Below are 18699 nucleotides of genomic sequence, written 5' to 3' on the forward strand. Positions count from 1 at the left end.
CTTAAGAGGGATTTTACTTTTTGCTATCAGATGAACAAAACGTTCTGGGATTTCTGCTTCTCCTCTAGTTTATGCTTCAAAGTATGGGAAACTTGAAATCAGTCTATGATAGCAGCATAAGGATCATTTTGTTAGAAAATGTGAATGACACTAATGATATCAACTCAAAAGTACTAATACTTTTATTACATTATGAATCAGTCATCCACTAAATTATCCTTTAAAGTTATCCATATTTCCAACTGATGTCAACTCTTAGGATAAAATGTAGCACCCATGTTTAAAATGTAATTTATTTTTCTTGAGTTTCCTCTTTTGAGTAGAAGACAGGTAATAGGGATATTTGATCATCCTTTTATTTAAAAAAAATCAGCATCTGCATTTCCATATTACAAAAAATGACATATTTCTCAGTTACAACTCTGACACAGTTTCAGAGAATTTCCATGTTAAAAAAAAATAAACAAATTATTCTGAGGCTAAATGAAGATTTTAGACCAAAACACAACATGTAGTAATATTTTACTTTACATTTAACTTTACATCATATTGTAGGGTCACTTAAACACACACAAAGGTTTACATGTAAGTGCATGAAATTCAGAAATAAGACCAATTTCCACAAATAAAATTCCAATTATCCAGGGTCATTAGGGAGCAAGATTTCTACATACCCAGTTTTTAAGTAAGAAGGTTAACAATAAGATGGAAATCTTTTCCTTCTATTGTATATGTTCTTGACTTTTTCTGCTCAGCTTAGGGGCTGGGTGGTCCACACTGGGGATATGAAGGTGGGAGGATCTGCTGACCCTGCCCTTAGTACCACAGCCCATGGTGCTTCCTAAGTGGTTTTGGTTTTGTAACCTCTTTCTTTGATATCCATTGAAGAATACATCATGCGTCTTCTTAATTTGTTGTTTCTATCGTTATTGTCTTGGAAAATTGAAGAAATAATTTTATTACAATTATTTCTTAAAAGAAGTTTCTAAAAGTCACTGAATGAGGGACTAGAGACATTGTCTATGGCATTAAAATTTGGGGAACAGGTGTCTGTTATCAGCTTGACAGGTATGTCCTGGAGGATTCAATTGACTGCAAGTCTAACCCTATACTAAGTGAGATGTGACTGGGTTACTTAATATGGATGAACGGCTTCTCTTTTCCTTTAATAATGGAAGAGGAAATATGCCAAGGTCAGAGGCAGAACATCTACATTCTAATAACATATCTAGGCATGCGTGCCATGAAGCAAGATCCTATTGTGGAAGTGGCACCATATTGGGAGTGGAGAGATTTAAAGATCTCCATTGCCGGCTTTATCATCACTCACTAGCGGTGTGGCTTTGGGACTTACCTTTCCCCTGAACTCAGCCTGTTCTATTAAGAGGGAGTACCCCTTGGTATCCACAAGGGACTGGTTCCAGGACCCCCACAGACACTAATCTATAGATGCTCAAGCCCCTTACACAAAATAGTGTAGCATTTGCACATGGGTCTGCACATCCAACTCTATACTTTAAATCATCTCGATTACTTACAATACCTAATACAATGTAACTGCTATATAAATAGTTGTGAATACAATGTAAATGCTTTGTGAATAGTTTTGCTTTCTGGAACTTTCTGGAATTGTTTTTTCAAATGATTTCTATCAGTCCTTGGTTGAATCCATGGATTCAGAACTTGTAGACAGGGAGAGGTCACTGCATAACTAGAAAATCTCTAAGGTCCTTAGACCTTCCAAAGCCTTAGAGCTCCCAATCAATGCCCTGAGGCATGGAAAGGGACTGGAGATTACCAGGAGGAATCTCTCCCAATAATATACAACATAGAAAGGTAATTGTGATGCTGTGAAAAATGAAAGGAAAGCTTAAGTACACAGTCCAAGGGGAAAGAGGAACAGAATCTATGAGTGAACATAAATGATCATGATTAAATGTACATGATTAAATCTTTGAAAAGTACCATAAGGATTATTCTCCTCAAAACTGATGCCACTGATACAACTCTTGAAATTTAAGCTCCTTAAGTCATAGTTCTTAATTACACAGCCTTTTTGAACAAATGTATATGCGTACATGCAAATATTTATTCCTGAGTCAATAAGAACATCTTAAAAATATTCTAGAATTCCATTTACATTGTATCTTTTGGGTCTGTTGATTGGAATGGAATTGGCCTGTGGATCCTTCTGTGGAGAAGTTTTTATATGTTCATTAGCGTACAGTCTAATGAACAGTTAATTTATCTTGGGATCAAGACCAGGAGTCAAAGCTATGATGGTGATGAAGATATGGAAACTCTTGCTTTGGTAGACTTGACCTTAAGCTAAGTGGGACAAGAAAAAAATTAAATTGAGGGATTAAGAATACTGAATCCATGATCTACAAATTGTAAATGAAAAGTTCCCTTTAAAGAAAGACCTTTTTATGATAAGAGCATAACCCAGTAATACAGTTAGGATTCATCTGTGTTTCTCCTCTTCAACTTGATCCAGATGCCGTTGCTTGGACGAAGAATGAGCTCTCCTGCCAGACCAAGTTCTTCTCTTTTTTGGTTGGATTCTACCCAAAAGTGCCTCAGGATGCAGGAAAGAATGGTTTTTTCTTCCATTATGGCGAACTTCTGACCTTCAAATTAAAGTAAATACCAACATCATTAGATAGATATACCTTAAATGAGAGAAATCAGAAATCCAATCAGAGGAAGCAAACAATTTTATATTTTTGCGATGGGCCCTGGGAGAATCAGAATCATTCGGGATGCTTGTTAAAAATAAAGATTCTCGAGTGCCCTTTCCTTCTCCCACCCAGTACATCTGAACAGCTGGGATGGGCCAGGGATTTATATTTTAGCAAAAGCCTAACCAAATCCTGGGCTCATTCAAGCCTGAGAACCACTACTCTAGATTACTTTCTTATTGAGCCTTTAATTTAATTTACTACAGAGTCACCAAATAAGCTTCAGACTCACCCGTTTAAATCTGGTCTTATTTTATGAATGCCTGTATTTGCAAATGATAAAATGCTAGAGATTCTGAAGCTGAAAGTGTTTATAATGCTTGGTGACGTGCATTCACTTCGTCTCAGCACTTCAGCTGGCCTTAGGGTGTTTTGTGCTTTGGTTTTACAAAATGAAGTTCTTAAAAGCAACAAACAGAAATTAAATATAACAAATCATTATACATAAGTTTTCTACCATATGAAGTATATTCTTTTTTCATCTAAAAGCTACAATATTGTCAACGTCTACCAAGGAAAGAATTATGCTTTATGTTATGGGCTAAACTGTGCCCTGATTCCCCAAATTCATAGCTTTTTTATTAAGATTCATAAATCTTAAAACTCAGTATCTCAGAATAGGACTGTGTTTGGAGACAGGAAAAGTAAAGTAATTAAATTAAAATGGTCAGATGGGTGGATCCTAATCCAATCTGACGGGTATCCTTATGGAAAGGAAAGATTAGAACACACACACAGAGGCCATGATGCAGGGAGAAGAGCAGCATGGATCCAATAAGCTAAGGAGAGGCTTATTACCAATTCTGTTGTCACCTTGATCTTGGACTTTTAGCCTCCAGAACTGGGAGAAAATAAATTCCTGTGGTTTAAGCGCCCAGTGTAGGGTACTTTGTTATGGCTGCACCAGAACACTAATATACTTTGTGACAGTCACATTTTAAAGCAATAATGTGTAGCACAGGGGAAGAAAAGGAAGTCAGTTTTTTTAAAAGACAGTTGCCTATGGGATGCTATATCTCAAGAAATTTTTGTAAGAAAACCACTACCGCTCTGTCAGCCTGAACGGTGAGACAAGTTCTGGTGGATACAGACCTATACAGTTTCGGGGGCCCGCAGAGAAGGGCACGTATGCGTATGCATGACGTCCTTTCGAATTCTCGGGAAAGAACCGCTCTGGCTTGAATTCCTCAGGATCCGGGAAGTACTTTGGATCTCTATGCAGTGCATAGGGCACGATGATTACTTGAGAGCCTTGCACGATTTTGTAACCCGCTGTCAAGAAGTAGTCAATAGGCCATGAGGATGGAGCAAGACAGACCATAAAAATAACCCACTCTCCCTGCTATTCAAATTATACAATCCTTACCAACTTCACAGTCTTCGGTAAGATTACGGGCAAAGAAAGGAACAGACGGGAAAAGGCGAAGGCTCTCCTTAATAACACATTCCAGATATTTAAGTTTCTTCAGGTCTTCTAGGGAAACAGGACGGTCAGACTTCCCTGGTTTTAACAGAATACACAGAATAACAATGAAAGAATTATTTGAGCTTGGGAGATGTGACGTTGATGAAGAATACACATCAAAACACTGAATGTTAAATATCTACCGCTAAAGTAGAATCTCTAATATTACCCATAATCAAAATAAAATGAGATCTATTTCATGAAAGAAACCAGACACCAACAATCACATATTTGTAGGATTCCATTTATAGGAAGTACTCTGTTGTTCAGTTGCTAAGTCATCTCTGACTCTTTTGCGACCCGATGCACTGTAGCCCGCCAGGCTCCTCTGTCTGTGGGATTTCCCAGGCAAGAATACTGGAAGGGGTGGCTATTTCCTTCTCCAGGGGATCTTCCTGACCCAGGGATCCAACCCACATCTCCTGCATTGGCAGGCGGAATCTTTACCACTGAGCCACCTGAGAAGCCCAGGAAGTACCCAGAACAGGTAGTAAGTCCCGTTAGAAACAGACTGTAAATTAGAGATTGCCAGGGGCTGAGGGAAGAGAGGAGAGTGGTCAAGTAATGAGACAGGGTTTGCTTTTGTGGTGCTGGGAATCTGAGGACATCACTGCTGGTGTCAGCCTGTAGATTGCTGGCTGTGTAATAGAAACGTACATCCTAGCAGCTTAATGCGTCTTTTCTCTCATTCGTGGCCAGATGCGAGGCGGGATGAAACAGGTTTCCTTGACCCCATGACTCAGTGCTTTTGCATGTACACCTGCTTCATCTATTAACCAGTGAGATGCCTGAGGATCATAACATTTATCTGTGCATCACATGCCAGGCACTTAGCAAATGCCTATATTCTTAACCAGGCCTTGCTAAGAAAACTGGCATTGGAAGGGACCCCACATGGGAGCCTTCCTGCTTAGTGTGGTACCTTTAGAACAGATCCTACTGCATACCCTTCCTGAGCAAGAGCAACTCTTGCTTCAGCGGACATGGTGCCCACGGTGTAACTAGCAAAGGGGCTGAACATACCAAACACTTCTTCCAGTTCACTGTCCACTTTCTGCTGGACTTCTGGATATGAACCCAATAGATACAAGGACCAGTTTATTGCAGCTGCAGTTGTATCGTGGCCCTACAAATGCAAGGAAAAAAATAGCTTAGCAGAGTTGTATGGCAAAGATGAGAAGAGAGAACTCCATTTTGAACTGTCTGGATCTGACAGCTGCACCGTGACTGCAAACATAATAAGTTAACTGGGTGCAGTATTTCACCTTGATAAGAAACAAAACAGTCCTTCAGAGGGGAGATTCATGCTTAGAGAGGCATTTCAACGACACACAAGGTTCCGTATGTGGGGGGAAGTGGCTGGGTTGTGATAAGGGAGTTTCCCAAGGGGACAAGGTGCTCTAGACTGTTTTTAAGGGGGAAATGTCTGACTTTCATGAGCCAGTCTGCCAGACCTGTACTCCTGCACCTTCTAGCCTTTGTAAGGTGGGCTTTACCTGCGGACCTTGGAGGCCAGGAGTCTATGTGCGGTTCTGAGTAACATCCTCCACGTCCAGAAGTTGATACGCCCCCTCCTGTAATACTGGCTGAGCTTTAGGCAAAATACTTAGTACTTTGCAGAAACTAACTCAATTATTCTTCAGAAAAACTCCATGAAATACTTGATACCACTATTTACACTTTAGAGATTAAAAACAGATCCCAAAATTGTTTACCTGAGTTCTTCAGAAAAAAAAATTATTTGGAAAATCAATAATAATAGTATAAGCTCTATGAATAAGACTTTCAGGGGCACTAAAGGCAAAATTATTCCTCTGTGGAAGTTCTCACTTTTCCATTTTCTCTAGGCAACACAAGTGATAATTGTCATTTTTCTTTCTCTGGGCAGAAATCTCCAAAGCACCTGCTTCCTAAAACAGCTTCTAGTTGAATTTGTTGTTGCTGTTGTTTAGTCGCTCAGTTGCGTCAGACTCTTTGTGACCCCATGGACTATAGCCCATCAAGTTCCTCTGTTGATGGATTTCCCAGGCAAGAACACTGAGTGGGTTGCCACTTCTTTCCCAAGGTGTCTTCCCAACCCAGGGATCAAACCTGCATCTCCTGCACTGGCAGGCAGATTCTCTACCACTGAGCCACCAGGGAAGCCTCTAAGTTGAATTGTTTGAGGCTTATTCTGCAATTTTATAAAACGTGTATTTTTGGAGTCTCTGATATTGGTGTCCTGGCCTTTTCTCCGGCCTGCAGCGCCTTCACGGAAGCCACCCTGAACTCCAGACAAGATCTGGCCCCTTTCACTCAGCTGTTCACCAAAGCCACAGAAGGAGGTGCTCTTGCTAAATAATTCTTAATAACTACTCTTGAATTTGTAAGCAGAAGCCTGATCCAAACAAGTAAGAGATGCCTGCTGAGCAGAGGGAAGCTGTGACAAGGATCTGGGGTGACAAGGAGCATCTCATAAGGCTAATCAGGAGCGAGCCAGAAGGAGAACTCAGGTCTAGGGACACTCGACACAGCCTGCTCTCCTACACTGCGCCCTCAGGAGCATGTGTGTTCCCCAGACACCTGCAGGCAGGGCGGCTCAACCCACCCAGGGGCGGCCTGCACTGAGCCATGCTAAACCACCCATGCACTTCACGTTCCTCCACTTCCGGGATATTACCACGTGGTGCTTTTTAAAACATTTCTTCATCTTTATTTGGCAATCCATCCACTGAATGATTCATTCTTTATAATATTTAATAACACTAGAATTACCTTTTGTAAAAACCGCAACTTTCTTTTAATGATGTGAAGGCCAGAAATCCCTTTAGAATCCACAAACTAGTTAAATTCGCTATCAGAGGGCTCTTGCTAATCTTCTTTAGTTTGGGCAGCTCATAGCAGGAGTTCATTTGCTAGAACTTCAAAAAGGAGGTAGTGAAAAGATGGACTTGTGGATTTCAGGGTTTTTCTGTTTTTTAAGCATGAAGCAATACAGGGAACTGAGAAATTTCTGGCTGCTTTTTTACTTGGAAAAGTCTGACGGGTTTTAGGTTATCCCAAGAAAACTGCTTTACTCACCACAAGTCAAAGGCTTTTTTCTGAAGAAGGAAGTTGATCTGATAACTTAATCAGGCTCTTTTGTAATTGCTAGTTGTAATTTAGTGACTCATCCTCAGTTATATGAAGCTACTTTTAAACAAATAAACTTTTAAAAATTATGCTAAAGATTCAAAAACATAACTGGAATTTTAAAAATGATACCCAAAAATAATATGACAAGATAAAATACCTCAAACATAAAGGTGTCGACTTCTTCTCTTATATCTTCATGACTCAGCTTGTTCCCTTGGTCATCAGTCACATTTAAAAGCAAGTCCAGAAAAGCCCTGCATTTAGTTTTGCATGGAGGAAAGTCCTTGTCCTTGTCGTTACATGTACCTTCTTCATGTCTCTTCATTTCATTGGCTCGTTCAGTGATGACCTGTATGATTTAAATAATATGCTCTTGTGTGGAGTTTGATAGAGCCCCATAATACATTTTCCCATGAAAATATACTAGTTTCTTTCATGGATTTTTTTTTTTTTCTAAACCTTTCCTATTCTGACTCGACAATAACTTAGGCTGTTGTGGAAAATATAGATAAAGCTTCCTGTTAACATTTTAGGACATTATTTGATAAGACTTTTAAAAACAAATTTAACATCAGAAAAATTCAGCATATTCAAGTGCCATCCTCCTAACACAGGAATAGACTTGGTAGTCCCCTAAACAGTGCCCTAGAGATCTGAATGAGCTACTGAGAAAAAGCTTGGGTGGTGAAGAGAATGCAGTCATTACATAAGAGGCTAATGATGGATTGCGCTCATTACTGGTTGGGTTGGAGAAAAGAAACAGCTAGTTCATAGGTGACGTCACCTGATGTGCTTGCTGTTCCTGTTGCCTAGACGTCTCTCTCTTCAGACACCAGTGTGGCTGGCTCCCTCCTTCTTTAAGGTTTGTTCTCTCTGCACACCATCAGAAAGACCTTCCCAGATCACTGCTACCCCAGTCTCCAGCACTATCTTCCTAACTCTATTTTTTTCCATTTCACTCACCCCCTGACATTCAGAGAAGACGATGGCACCCCACTCTAATACTCTTGCCTGGAAAATCCCATGGATGGAGGAGCCTGGTAGGCTGCAGTCCATGGGGTCGCGAAGAGTCAGACACGACTGAGCGACTTCCCTTTCACTTTTCACTTTCATGCACTGGAGAAGGAAATGGCAACCCACTCCAGTGTTCTTGCCTGGAGAATCCCAGGGACGGGGGAGCCTGGTGGGCTGCCGTCTATGGGGTCACAGAGTTGGACATGACTGAAGCGACTTAGCAGCAACAGCAGCAGCCCCTGACATTATATTATACTTGCTGTATAATATAACGCATACCTCAAATATAGCATCCCCACGGCAGCAAATCTGTCTTTGTTCACTGATGTTAGTTGCAACCCTTCCCTAATAGCTCATTTGGTAAAAAATCTACCTGAAATGTGGGAGACCTGGGTTTGATCCCTGGGTTGGGAAGATCCTCTGGAGAAGGGGAAGGCTACCCACTTCAGTGTTCTGGCCTGGAGAATTCCATGGACTGTATAGTCCATGGGGTTGCAAAGAGTCGGACATATCTGAGTGACTTGCACTTTAACTTTCAGAGCACTGCCTGGCATTTTAGGACGTTCATTTGATCTTTTCTGAGTGAACAGAAGAACTAAAGCCCATAAACTTAATTTGGTCATGTATTTCAACTTTCTCCTCCTATCAAGCAATTGACCAAACCTGATGCTAAGTGGTCTGAATGAATGGATCCTAAGTTCTTTGGGGACAAAACACCATATTTCTCTTCATCCTTGGGGAAACCCCTAGTGCCTGGCACTCAGTATGCAATTTTCAATATTTACTAAGTAAATAGTATCCTTCATCCAATTTGCAGTTCATTAATTATTGGCATTGATAGTAATGCATGTAATTTGAGAAAATAATTAATTATAGTTAAAAGACACAAACTGTTGGTCATTCTCCCACCACCCAGTAATGGAGATTACTCTGTCTTCCACTGTGGCCACCTTGATCTAAAACTTCATTCATCCAACATCTCCTGCCAGTAACCACATACATAATGCTAACACATAATTAAGATGCAATTGTGCTGTCTACTTTTTCCCATTATTATTCACCTTTTAAGAGACATAGGTTCCAGGCTATGGTAACACGATATAAAAATCTTGGACTTGTAAAGATCTGGAAGTGGAGAGTGGCGATGCTTCACAACATCGTGAATGCACTTAATGGTAAATTTTATGTTGAGTATGTATTATCACAAGTAAAAAAAAAAAAATCGAGGGCTTACATTGTTGGTAAAATCATGTACAATCTTTAGGCTCCTTCTGTGTTCTCGTCCATTTTTAAACATATAGAATATAAGGTCAAGCCAGAGCCAGGGTGTCTTCATTCTCTGATGTATCGAATCACTCATCCTATAAACAGGATAAAAACACATCAGCTGACATACTGAGAATGTGTATTTCTTGGGCCCTGATGTGACGCGTCGTCTCAGCATGGGTGATTTGGGGAATGGCGATGATTTGTCTCAGAGGCTATTGAGAACTCCAAGCTTCACCATCAACATGAAGGCATGGACTATCCAGGGAAGCTTAAACATTGAATGCGTTCTTGAGAGGAACGAAGAATCCATTATAAAACATTCTGGCCAGATGGCCATCTGGTCTCTGGGGCTTCTTCTTCATGGAGAGGTCTTGCCCTCCCCAGGCCACACATGGCCCTTGCACCACAAGATCGTATGAAACCTGCTTCTTTTTAATGTCCACTGATTTGCTTGCTTATTCCTCTTCAGTGCCAACAAAACAACTGACTTCCCTCTTACAAGGAAAAGTGCTCATTAATCCCCGTCTGTCACACAGCTGTCACGAGCACCACCCTCAGCATTTCCAGCGAAAAGCAGAAAGACCTACACAACCTCCTCCTTTGTGACCAGCTTAGATGCCAATTCCACAGAAAGGACCTTTCACGGCCACTCAATCTGTAAAATTTATCCTTGTTTCCCCTCTCTCGTCAACTTGATCTTTTCTTTCCAAGTCATTATCATAATTTATAAGTTTATAGTCAGCTGCTTCAATGCCTGTCTCCCCTGTTACTGTTTTATGTGCCCATATAAAACTAGTCAGTACCTTGTGCAGTGAATGGCAGGTTAGATGCTCAACAATTAATAAGATTAAATGAAAGGAGCCATGGATTAAACACAGGATATGTTGAATCAGGTCCTGGTGCTGCCTCTTAATAATCATGAGCAATTTTAAAAGTAAAGTTGATTATTTCTGTTAAGTAATAATACATACTCAAGTGTAGAAAATATAGGAAAGGAGAATGAACCACAACAAAATAAAACACAAGAAGAAAAAGAAGCACACACACAATAACAATATACACAGCTAACGTTTTGATGTAGTATCTTCTCATTTTTTCCATGAAAATGTATATCTTTCTCTTACAACTTAGCATCAAAATATAATCTCTCAGTATATTATAAAATAATCATTTAAAATTACTGTGTAATCTGAATGTGCTATAATTTACACAACTTTTCCTCTACTATTGAAATACACGCTTTAATGATTAGGTTGATTTTTAGTATAATGTTTCATTTTGAAATTATGAAAAATATACAATATAGACAGAAGTGATTAGCAATAATTTTTAAAGCCCTAATCAGTAACAGTTTTAGAAATAATTGAAAGGACTTCATTTACCTATAAACAGCTCGAACATACTCAGAATCATCATTGCTTTGAGCACCAATGTTCTTTCCCATAGCTGTTTCTGTAAAATAGAGTGAGAAGTAACCATTCAATTCACGAACACACCTTGGGTACATTTTCCAGTGTCAAACATTTTTTAAAAAGACATTATGTCCTGTTCTGATATATTGCAGAATTCTTTTCCCTTTTCTCTCGAATCTTCTGCTTCTCTTCCTCCCAGCCCCTGCCCTTCCTTCCCTCTGACCTTCTGGTCGTGTTGGCTCTGTAACTGCTGGGTTTGAAGTCCTATGAATGGCCACTGCTTCTCAGGAGGCTAGTTTAGTACTAGGACTGACTATCCAGATGAACCCCAGATTCCTTCTAAATGGACCCCCTCCACATACACCATGAACTGTTATTTTCTATTTGGGCCATATTCTTTACAGCCTAACTTTAAAAATAAATCAGTGAGACTTACCACAGATTATATCTAAGGTACAAAGAGTGACGTAAAAAAAGCAGTTAAACGCTTCTTGGTTAACATGCTTTTCAAGCTTAGTAACCAATATATTTGCTTGTTCATTCATGACATCTAAGAAATCCTCCAGAATTGTAAAATGGAAAGTGGGTGTTAACATTTTTCTCCTAGAGCGCCATTTGTTTCCAGTACTAGAAATACAATACATGGTTACAAAGGAAAAAGAAGCAACATCTGAAACAGATAAAATATAGTCAAGTCATCACGTTCTCCTGAAATAGCGTATTCTGTAGATTCTCGATTGCTTTGATCAGAATGGCAAAGACTCATGTATAGCTACAGAATGTGAATATTTTGGATATTGTTCTATATTCCTAATATTTACAGGGGCATTTATTAAAAATGGAAACAAAGTGTTTCCTACATGTCTAAGTTCTGAGGTTCTAAAGATTAGAATTTTTCTCCCTTTTATCAATACCATAGTCCTCAGATGATCCACTGCTCCATGATTTACTTTAATCTCTATTATCTTTGAATTATCTAAAGTCCCCACAAGGGTCCCATGTTTTCTGGAGTCCTGTTTCTGAATCGACTCCAGAATTGAGGTCCCTATGTTTGATATACTTCTCTGGGGGGATGTGACTGCTTTTTAATTATATTTTCAAGATTTCCCTCCTCCAAACTATCCTTTGCTTTACTCCATTCATATATCAGTACCTCCTTGTTGTTCTTGGAACACTAGTGATTATCACTATTGAAGACAGTGCCTGGACATTACCATATACCCAGGACTCCTGTCAATCAAAGGCCCATTGTTAACTAGACACTTCCTTCCACCTGCTCCCATAATTCTCCAGAGCTCAGTCTTGTTATTGGAAGAATACTTTGGGTCAGTTCCTGAAATAACAAGTTACCCAGAGAAGAAACTGTTTCTATAAGACAGCTTTACAAGTTTCCACTGACATACCTTGTAAGAAGTCCTAGTCCAAGCCACGGTTCTAAGAACTTGTACATATAGGATTTTTCAATGTGCTTTGAACTGTTTAAAATTACCTCAAAAAGAGAAAAAAAAAATGAGAGATATAGACATCAAAACGATATCAATTATAAGAACATCTGGCTAGAACACAACTATTTTTTAAAATGAGATTTCATAATTGTTATTTCTCTGTGATTCATTTTTATTCCTGTGCCTCAGAGAAATTCAGTTAAGAGTTTTGAACATATAACTGTCATTCATTCTTGAGGACTAAATGGAATTGAAAGAAAACACCCAAGATAATTCCTGGTGTCTGCCACCAGCTAGGAACTGAAAAGAGAATTTACTGAGGGCAATGCGGAGAGGCAGGTGAATGTGGAGAATGACCACATCTAATGAGATTCCCACCCCATCAAACAGTGGAATATGGACCCTATTTGCCACATACTCACTTCTACATTTTCTGCATTATAAAGGGCCACGAGAGGAACGGGCCCGAGCCAGAGTTTCAGCAGCGGCAGGTGTCGGAATTCTTCAGTGCCATCAATTATCTGCTGAAAAAAATCTAGGAGAAATATTTAACCTTAAACTCAATCAAGACAAGAATTCTGTCTAATAAGGATCTACTGCAGAGTGCAGGAAACTCTACTTAAAACTCTGTAATGACCTATATGAGAAAAGAATCTAATATATATATATCTATATATATATATAGATATAAACACACATATATATGTATAACTGATTCACTTTGTTGTATACCTGAAACTAATGTAACATTGTGAATCAACTATACTACAATACTTTTTTTAAAAAAAAGACAAGAATTTTGTAGTAAGTTCCTTATTTTAGACTCCTCAGAGAAGTGAGATCACACAACACTTATCTTCTTTGTCAGACATTTCATTTAGCACTAATGGCCAGAGTGGTTTCTTTCTTTTTTTAAACCATGGACTTGTACAAGTATTACAAGTATTTTTTTCTTTTTTTCTTGTACATCCATGGTTAAAAAAAAAAGAAAAAAAAGAAACCACTCTTAGAGTTTTAAACAACTTCCCAAAATCAAACAACTTGGTTCCAAAGCTGGAAATTGAGCCAAGGTTTGCCTGATGCCAAAATCCAGTATTTATATGCCAGATTAAAATGGCCCTTTATGAAAGACAGTACACTGTCATTCTCTTCACTCAGAAAGTAATTCCAAAGACAACTTGCAGTTTGTTTTAAAATAGGTTTTATTCAGTGGAGATTTCAATTAGAAAAATTCTCAAAAAGAACATGAGACTCCTTAAGCATACTGTTTCTTTAGTGGGGATGGGAAGGTCTATATTTTTACATAACTTTTTTGTTTACTATTATAAAGCCTTAGGATAGAAAGGGAAGTTAGCTCAGCTTTTACGTATTAGGGACTTCTCTGGTAGCTTAGATGGTAAAGAATCTGTTTGCAATGCAGGAGACTTGGGTTTAATCTTGGGTGGGAAAGATCCCCTGGAGAAGGGAATGGCTACCCACTCCAGTATTCTTGCCTGGAGAATCCCAATGACAGAGGAGCCTGGTGAGCTACAGTCCATGGGGTCACAAAGAGTTAGACACGACTGTGCAACTAACACTTTCAAGATGACTTTTCAAATGTGGTTTTGATATAAATAAATGTGTTGGATCATTTGTGACGTTAGTCACTTTGATGTTTGGCTGGTGAAAAGTTTACTTGGATTTCTTCTGCCCTAAAATATGTTCAGTATTTTGGTAAACACTCTCCCACAAGGCCTCGTGGTATTCTTGTGAGTTTAAGATGACAGTATTGTTTTGCTTGAGAAAACAAAGGAAAATAACCCTTCAAGCATCGCAGTTACTCTTCAGCCTGTAAAACCATTGGTATTTACAATTAATTGGAGGAGGAATTGGGTTCTGGTCCCTGACTTATTTTAAAACATGTCATATTGAGCAAATCTTTTCAGCGCTGGGTAATTCAATTTATACCCCTATGAAATAAAGTACGTGTTCTTTGTTGTGTTTGACTCTTTGCGGCCCCATGGACTGTAGCCCACTAGGCTCATCTGTCCATGGGATTTTTTTCCAGGCAAGCATACTGGAGTGGGTTGCCATTCCCTCCTCCAGGGGATCTTCCCAACCCAGGGACCAAACCCCAGTCCTTTTGAACCCCAGTTTCTTGGGTCTCCTGCATTGGCAGGCAGATTCTTTACTACCGGCGCCACCTGGGAAGCTCTGAAAATAAAGTGCTCATATCTGTTAATAATTCATCCCCCCTAATGGAGAACTCCAAATCTCAGATACTTCTGAGACTTTTCTAGCTTAAAGCGATCTTTTCCATCAACAAAACAATATAAATCTCTCTTCAAAAAGACAATCTCAATAAAAATAAATTCACTCTTAAATAAGAGTTTTGAAACTTCCTGCATGAGTTTTCAAGAAGGCCTGGCCATAAGTTTTGTTATTACATTATCTCCTTAAAAGGGCTAAAATATGAAAGTCAAGAAGGAATCAAAGTTGTGGTCAAGTCTTGTGATATCTAGACAGGGAAGAACCTCAAGTGCCTTTTGAGAGAGAGAGAGACAAACAGAGGCTTCTGTGTTCTAAGGGATCTATCTTGTTCCAGGTGGTGCCAGTGGTAAAGAACCCACCTGCTAATGCAGATGTAAGGGACCTGGGTTCCATTCCTGAGTTGGGAAGATCCCCTGGAGAAGGGCATGGCCACCCACTCCAGTATTCTTGCTTGGAGAATCCCCTGGACAGAGGAGCCTGGAGGGCTACCGCCCATGGGGCCACAAAGAGTGGAACACGACTGAAGCTACTTAGCACAAGGGCACAGGGGAGTTTCTGCCCTTAAAGGCTTTAAGAGCCCAGACAGAAGCAAAGATAGCAGTGTTCTGAGGTGTAAGAGCAGTTATGAGGTGGAAAAAGCAGCAGCAGAAAAAGCAGGACAAGAGCTTAGAAAGCTTGCGATCTGTGCTGCACAGGCAGACAAAGTTCATTTGGACCAGATGCACCCGCAATTTTGCCAGGTGTCATAGGGAACATGGATAGAATTGGGCACCCGTCTTTTAATGAGTGGGTGACAAATTCTCTCTCTCCCGGCGTCGGCAGGCCGGGCACTTCAGTGTCCAGACTATATGCAGGAGAGCCGGCGGGCGGCGCGTGCCGGAATCCCGGGCCCTCAGATGGGGACGCGGCCGGAGCCCTTACCTCTTGCGTCCGGCTTCGTCATCAGCGCGTGTCCCACCAAGGGGTAGGGGTCCCCAATGGTCGGGACAGGACGCATCTGACGCCATTTCCGCGCGTAGCTCAACACCATCTGCAGGAGGTTCAGGGTGAGGGTGGCGCCTGCCAGGGAGACGGCGCACAGCCCGCCCCAGAGCAGCAGCTTTGGCCCGACGCTCAGCAACCACGGCGCCAGCATCGCGCTCGCAGGGCCGCTGTGCACCCGGGCCGAGACCGCGGGGACCGCCGGGCGGGATGCTGCGGGCGGCCGGCGCGGTCCAGCCCCCCAAGGTCAAGTGCGCGGGCGCTGGGAGGAGTTCCCGGCCTGCGGGCGGTCCCGGAGCCGCAGGAGGGGGCGCGCCAGGCAGGGTCATTTCCCCCTCCGGCCGTTGGAGGGGGTGGGCAACCCCCTGGCTCACACTCTGTTCTCCGAGCCGATGACGCCTGGCCGGGTTTGTTACCATGGGTCAAAGCCTTCGTAACGCGCACTGGCCTCTGTTGTGCTTCCAGTGGAAAACGAAAGTTCGGAAAGCGGCTTGAGCGCTCAATAGGCTGTGCGGGTGTAAACGGAGGCACGTTAGTGGGTGGAGACTGGAGGATAATGAAGGTTGAGTGGAAGCAAGCTGGTTAGTGATGGAGAGGCGTCCAGGGGCCGGTGGTACTGCCAGCTGCTGGGTCCCGGACAACTTCAGGGTACAGCGAGCTGGATGTTTTAAAATGGGAAGAAAAAAAAAAAGGCATCTGGTTTGAAGCTCAGCCTCTGGAGCTCATTTTTCGCCCCCGACTGGGTATCTAAGCTCACTCCTTTGCACTCCGCTAGGACCGGCTGCCAGCCCGGGTGGAGATGGGTTCCTTCTTGGCTTCCTCGTTAGGGTCACCCGGGCAGCTACCTACTTTGACGCTGAGTAGCCTTAGGGGCACGACCTTCGGGGCACCAGTTATCAGGCTGCATTGGGTAGCTGATTGCGACACAGACGAGTTGAGTAATCCAAGCTGTAATCCAAGTATTTTTCAGAATATTTTTCGGGACCAAGAGAAGTTAGCACCCCAAGAGAACAAGAAAAGGGCGGGTGGGTGAGGATGGAGGTGGGGGTCTCTGAAAGCGGTGAAGGTAAGAGATGCTGGGAAAGAAGGGTTTGATAAGGAGACAGCAGTTGGGGAGCACGCTGAAAAGGGAAAGACGACACGCCGCTGAGCCCACAGAGCGAAAAGGTAAGGACAGTGAGAAGGACGCTCCGGTTCTGCCCAGGGCCTGGGTTCTCTCTCAATTCCTCCCTTTTCTCCAGGTGCCCAGTTCTGACTCTCCTTTCCTCTACTCTTGATACTGCCTAGAAAAGGGGCTGAGAGGGGAGTGTTCCTCCCCTAGCAGAAGGTCCCTAAATTGTAGGAAAAGTGCCAAGGAAGGTGAAGTATTGAGAATACCCTGCATTTTTTCTTTTTTAAATTATGAAAGTATGATAACACATTTACAGGAGCCGTGAGAAATACAGAACAGTTACATTCAGTTCCACTATATATTAAAATTATTTTTAAAATAGATAAATTAAGGTTTTTACTTGGAGTTTCCATATCAAAAAGTAGATGAATTAAGATTTTTAGTTGGAATTTCAATATCAAACTCTCAAAAATTAGTAGAATAGGCAGAAAAGTAGGATATAGTAGACCTGAAAAGCACTATGAACCAGTTCAACATAATTAAGATTTATACAATTTTCACACAACAGCAGGATGCAAAGAGAATATCCTGCATTTTTACTTTGTTTAATTGGATTAGTTTTACCAGCAGCTACTGTATAGTTTGTTCACAGCCACCTGCAGAGGAAACCTAAGACTTTTCTCTAACTGGATTTCAAGTCATCAACATTTACTGATAAAGAACAATGTTTATGAAATATTAAGTGAAAAAAATAAGCAAGTTGCAGAACCAAGTATATAACCTAATACCCTCTTTGGGAGACTTTTTTTTTCTCTCTCTCTCTACTGCTAGACTGATATCTGGAAAGAAAAATACTGAGCAACTTGATCATTTGGGAATGGAGAAGAAACTTGCACTTTTATGTAATTCACGTCTATATTGTTTAATTACTTTAAGACTTTAAAAAAGGGTATCTGTGCAATATCTGTTAGTATATCTTCCTGGACTTTGATTTCCTCCTCTCTAAAGGATCAAGGATAGAACTTCCCAGTGGCCCTGTGATTAAGACTCTGCTCTTCTACTTGGTCGGGAACTAAGATCCCACATGACTAAGATCTCTCCAAAAAATGGATCGAGGCTGAACTACAAGGTCAGTTATACATATAAAAATACAGGGTTTGTATATATCTGACTCTCTGCTAATCTCTGTGGACAAAACAAGAACTATAACATACAAGGGCTGCCCTCGGAAGTGGAGAAACAGGGTGATCCCAGGAGCAGCAAATGTGAGCCAAGAAATGCCCCCACCCAGGGGAGGATATGAGGGATTCAAAAGGCAATGGAGGAGCTCCTGTTTGCACACAGGTTAACTCAGTGACAAGAGCAAGATAATTTGACTGGCGGCATGGAGCAAGCTGAAATAAAGCTTGACTGCCAGGCTTAAACATTTTATTTCTATTTTGAAGATAATTTGTGAGTGAGGAAGAGGCACTGAAGGTTGTTGTTGTTGTTGTTTTAAGAGGCAACACAGTAAAAGCCTTCTGTTTTGTTCCCTTTCATCTTTCCTGTGGTTTCCTTGTTACCAGATGGGACCTTCTCATATTGCCTTGGAATATTGAAATTTCAGATGAAACCAGTCCAATGGCCAGGCCTGCAAGAAATGTACAGCACCATCCTCTCTCCTGGCAACAAAGTACACAGTGAGTCCACCATACAGTAGAAGGATCCTCTGTGTAGGGAACAGTGCTCTGCCAAGGTCAAGACTATCAACCTTTGTAACCATGTATTGTCAGCCTAGAGGAATGAATCTGACTGAGTAGGAAGGTGTGAAGATTCATTCCAAAGGATGAATTCCTTCTTACTTGGAAGGTCTTTGCCACTCTCTCCAGCTTGAAATAAGTGCTTTTGACAGTTAAAG

General features: G+C 41.1%; 1 protein-coding gene across 1 annotated transcript; it reads right to left on the bottom strand.

Annotated features, from left to right (window-relative positions):
• Positions 1 to 435: 435 nt before the first annotated feature.
• On the bottom strand, positions 436 to 15845 carry CYP4V2 (cytochrome P450 family 4 subfamily V member 2). Its single transcript, XM_068970845.1, has 11 exons — positions 15632 to 15845; positions 12883 to 12995; positions 12419 to 12504; positions 11452 to 11642; positions 10986 to 11055; positions 9569 to 9695; positions 7478 to 7669; positions 5230 to 5332; positions 4108 to 4242; positions 3834 to 4013; positions 436 to 2630 (listed from the first exon to the last, which is right to left on the bottom strand). The coding sequence occupies exons 1-11, from the start codon at positions 15843 to 15845 to the stop codon at positions 2458 to 2460; spliced, it is 1584 nt and encodes a 527-aa protein (XP_068826946.1). The 3' UTR covers positions 436 to 2457.
• Positions 15846 to 18699: the final 2854 nt, after the last annotated feature.

This window comes from Capricornis sumatraensis, chromosome 4 (assembly GCF_032405125.1).
Source record: "Capricornis sumatraensis isolate serow.1 chromosome 4, serow.2, whole genome shotgun sequence".
Classification (NCBI taxonomy): domain Eukaryota; kingdom Metazoa; phylum Chordata; class Mammalia; order Artiodactyla; family Bovidae; genus Capricornis; species Capricornis sumatraensis.

Excerpts from the sequence above, each read along its gene's own strand:
- CYP4V2 (XM_068970845.1), bottom strand. The coding sequence starts at position 15,845 with ATGCTGGCGCCGTGGTTGCTGAGCGTCGGGCCAAAGCTGCTGCTCTGG. Across the intron at positions 12,996-15,631 it reads GACGAAGCCGGACGCAAGAG|ATTTTTTTCAGCAGATAATT; the intron begins GTAAGGGCTCCG and ends TATTTCTCCTAG. Across the intron at positions 12,505-12,882 it reads ATAATGCAGAAAATGTAGAA|GTAATTTTAAACAGTTCAAA; the intron begins GTGAGTATGTGG and ends TCTCTTTTTGAG.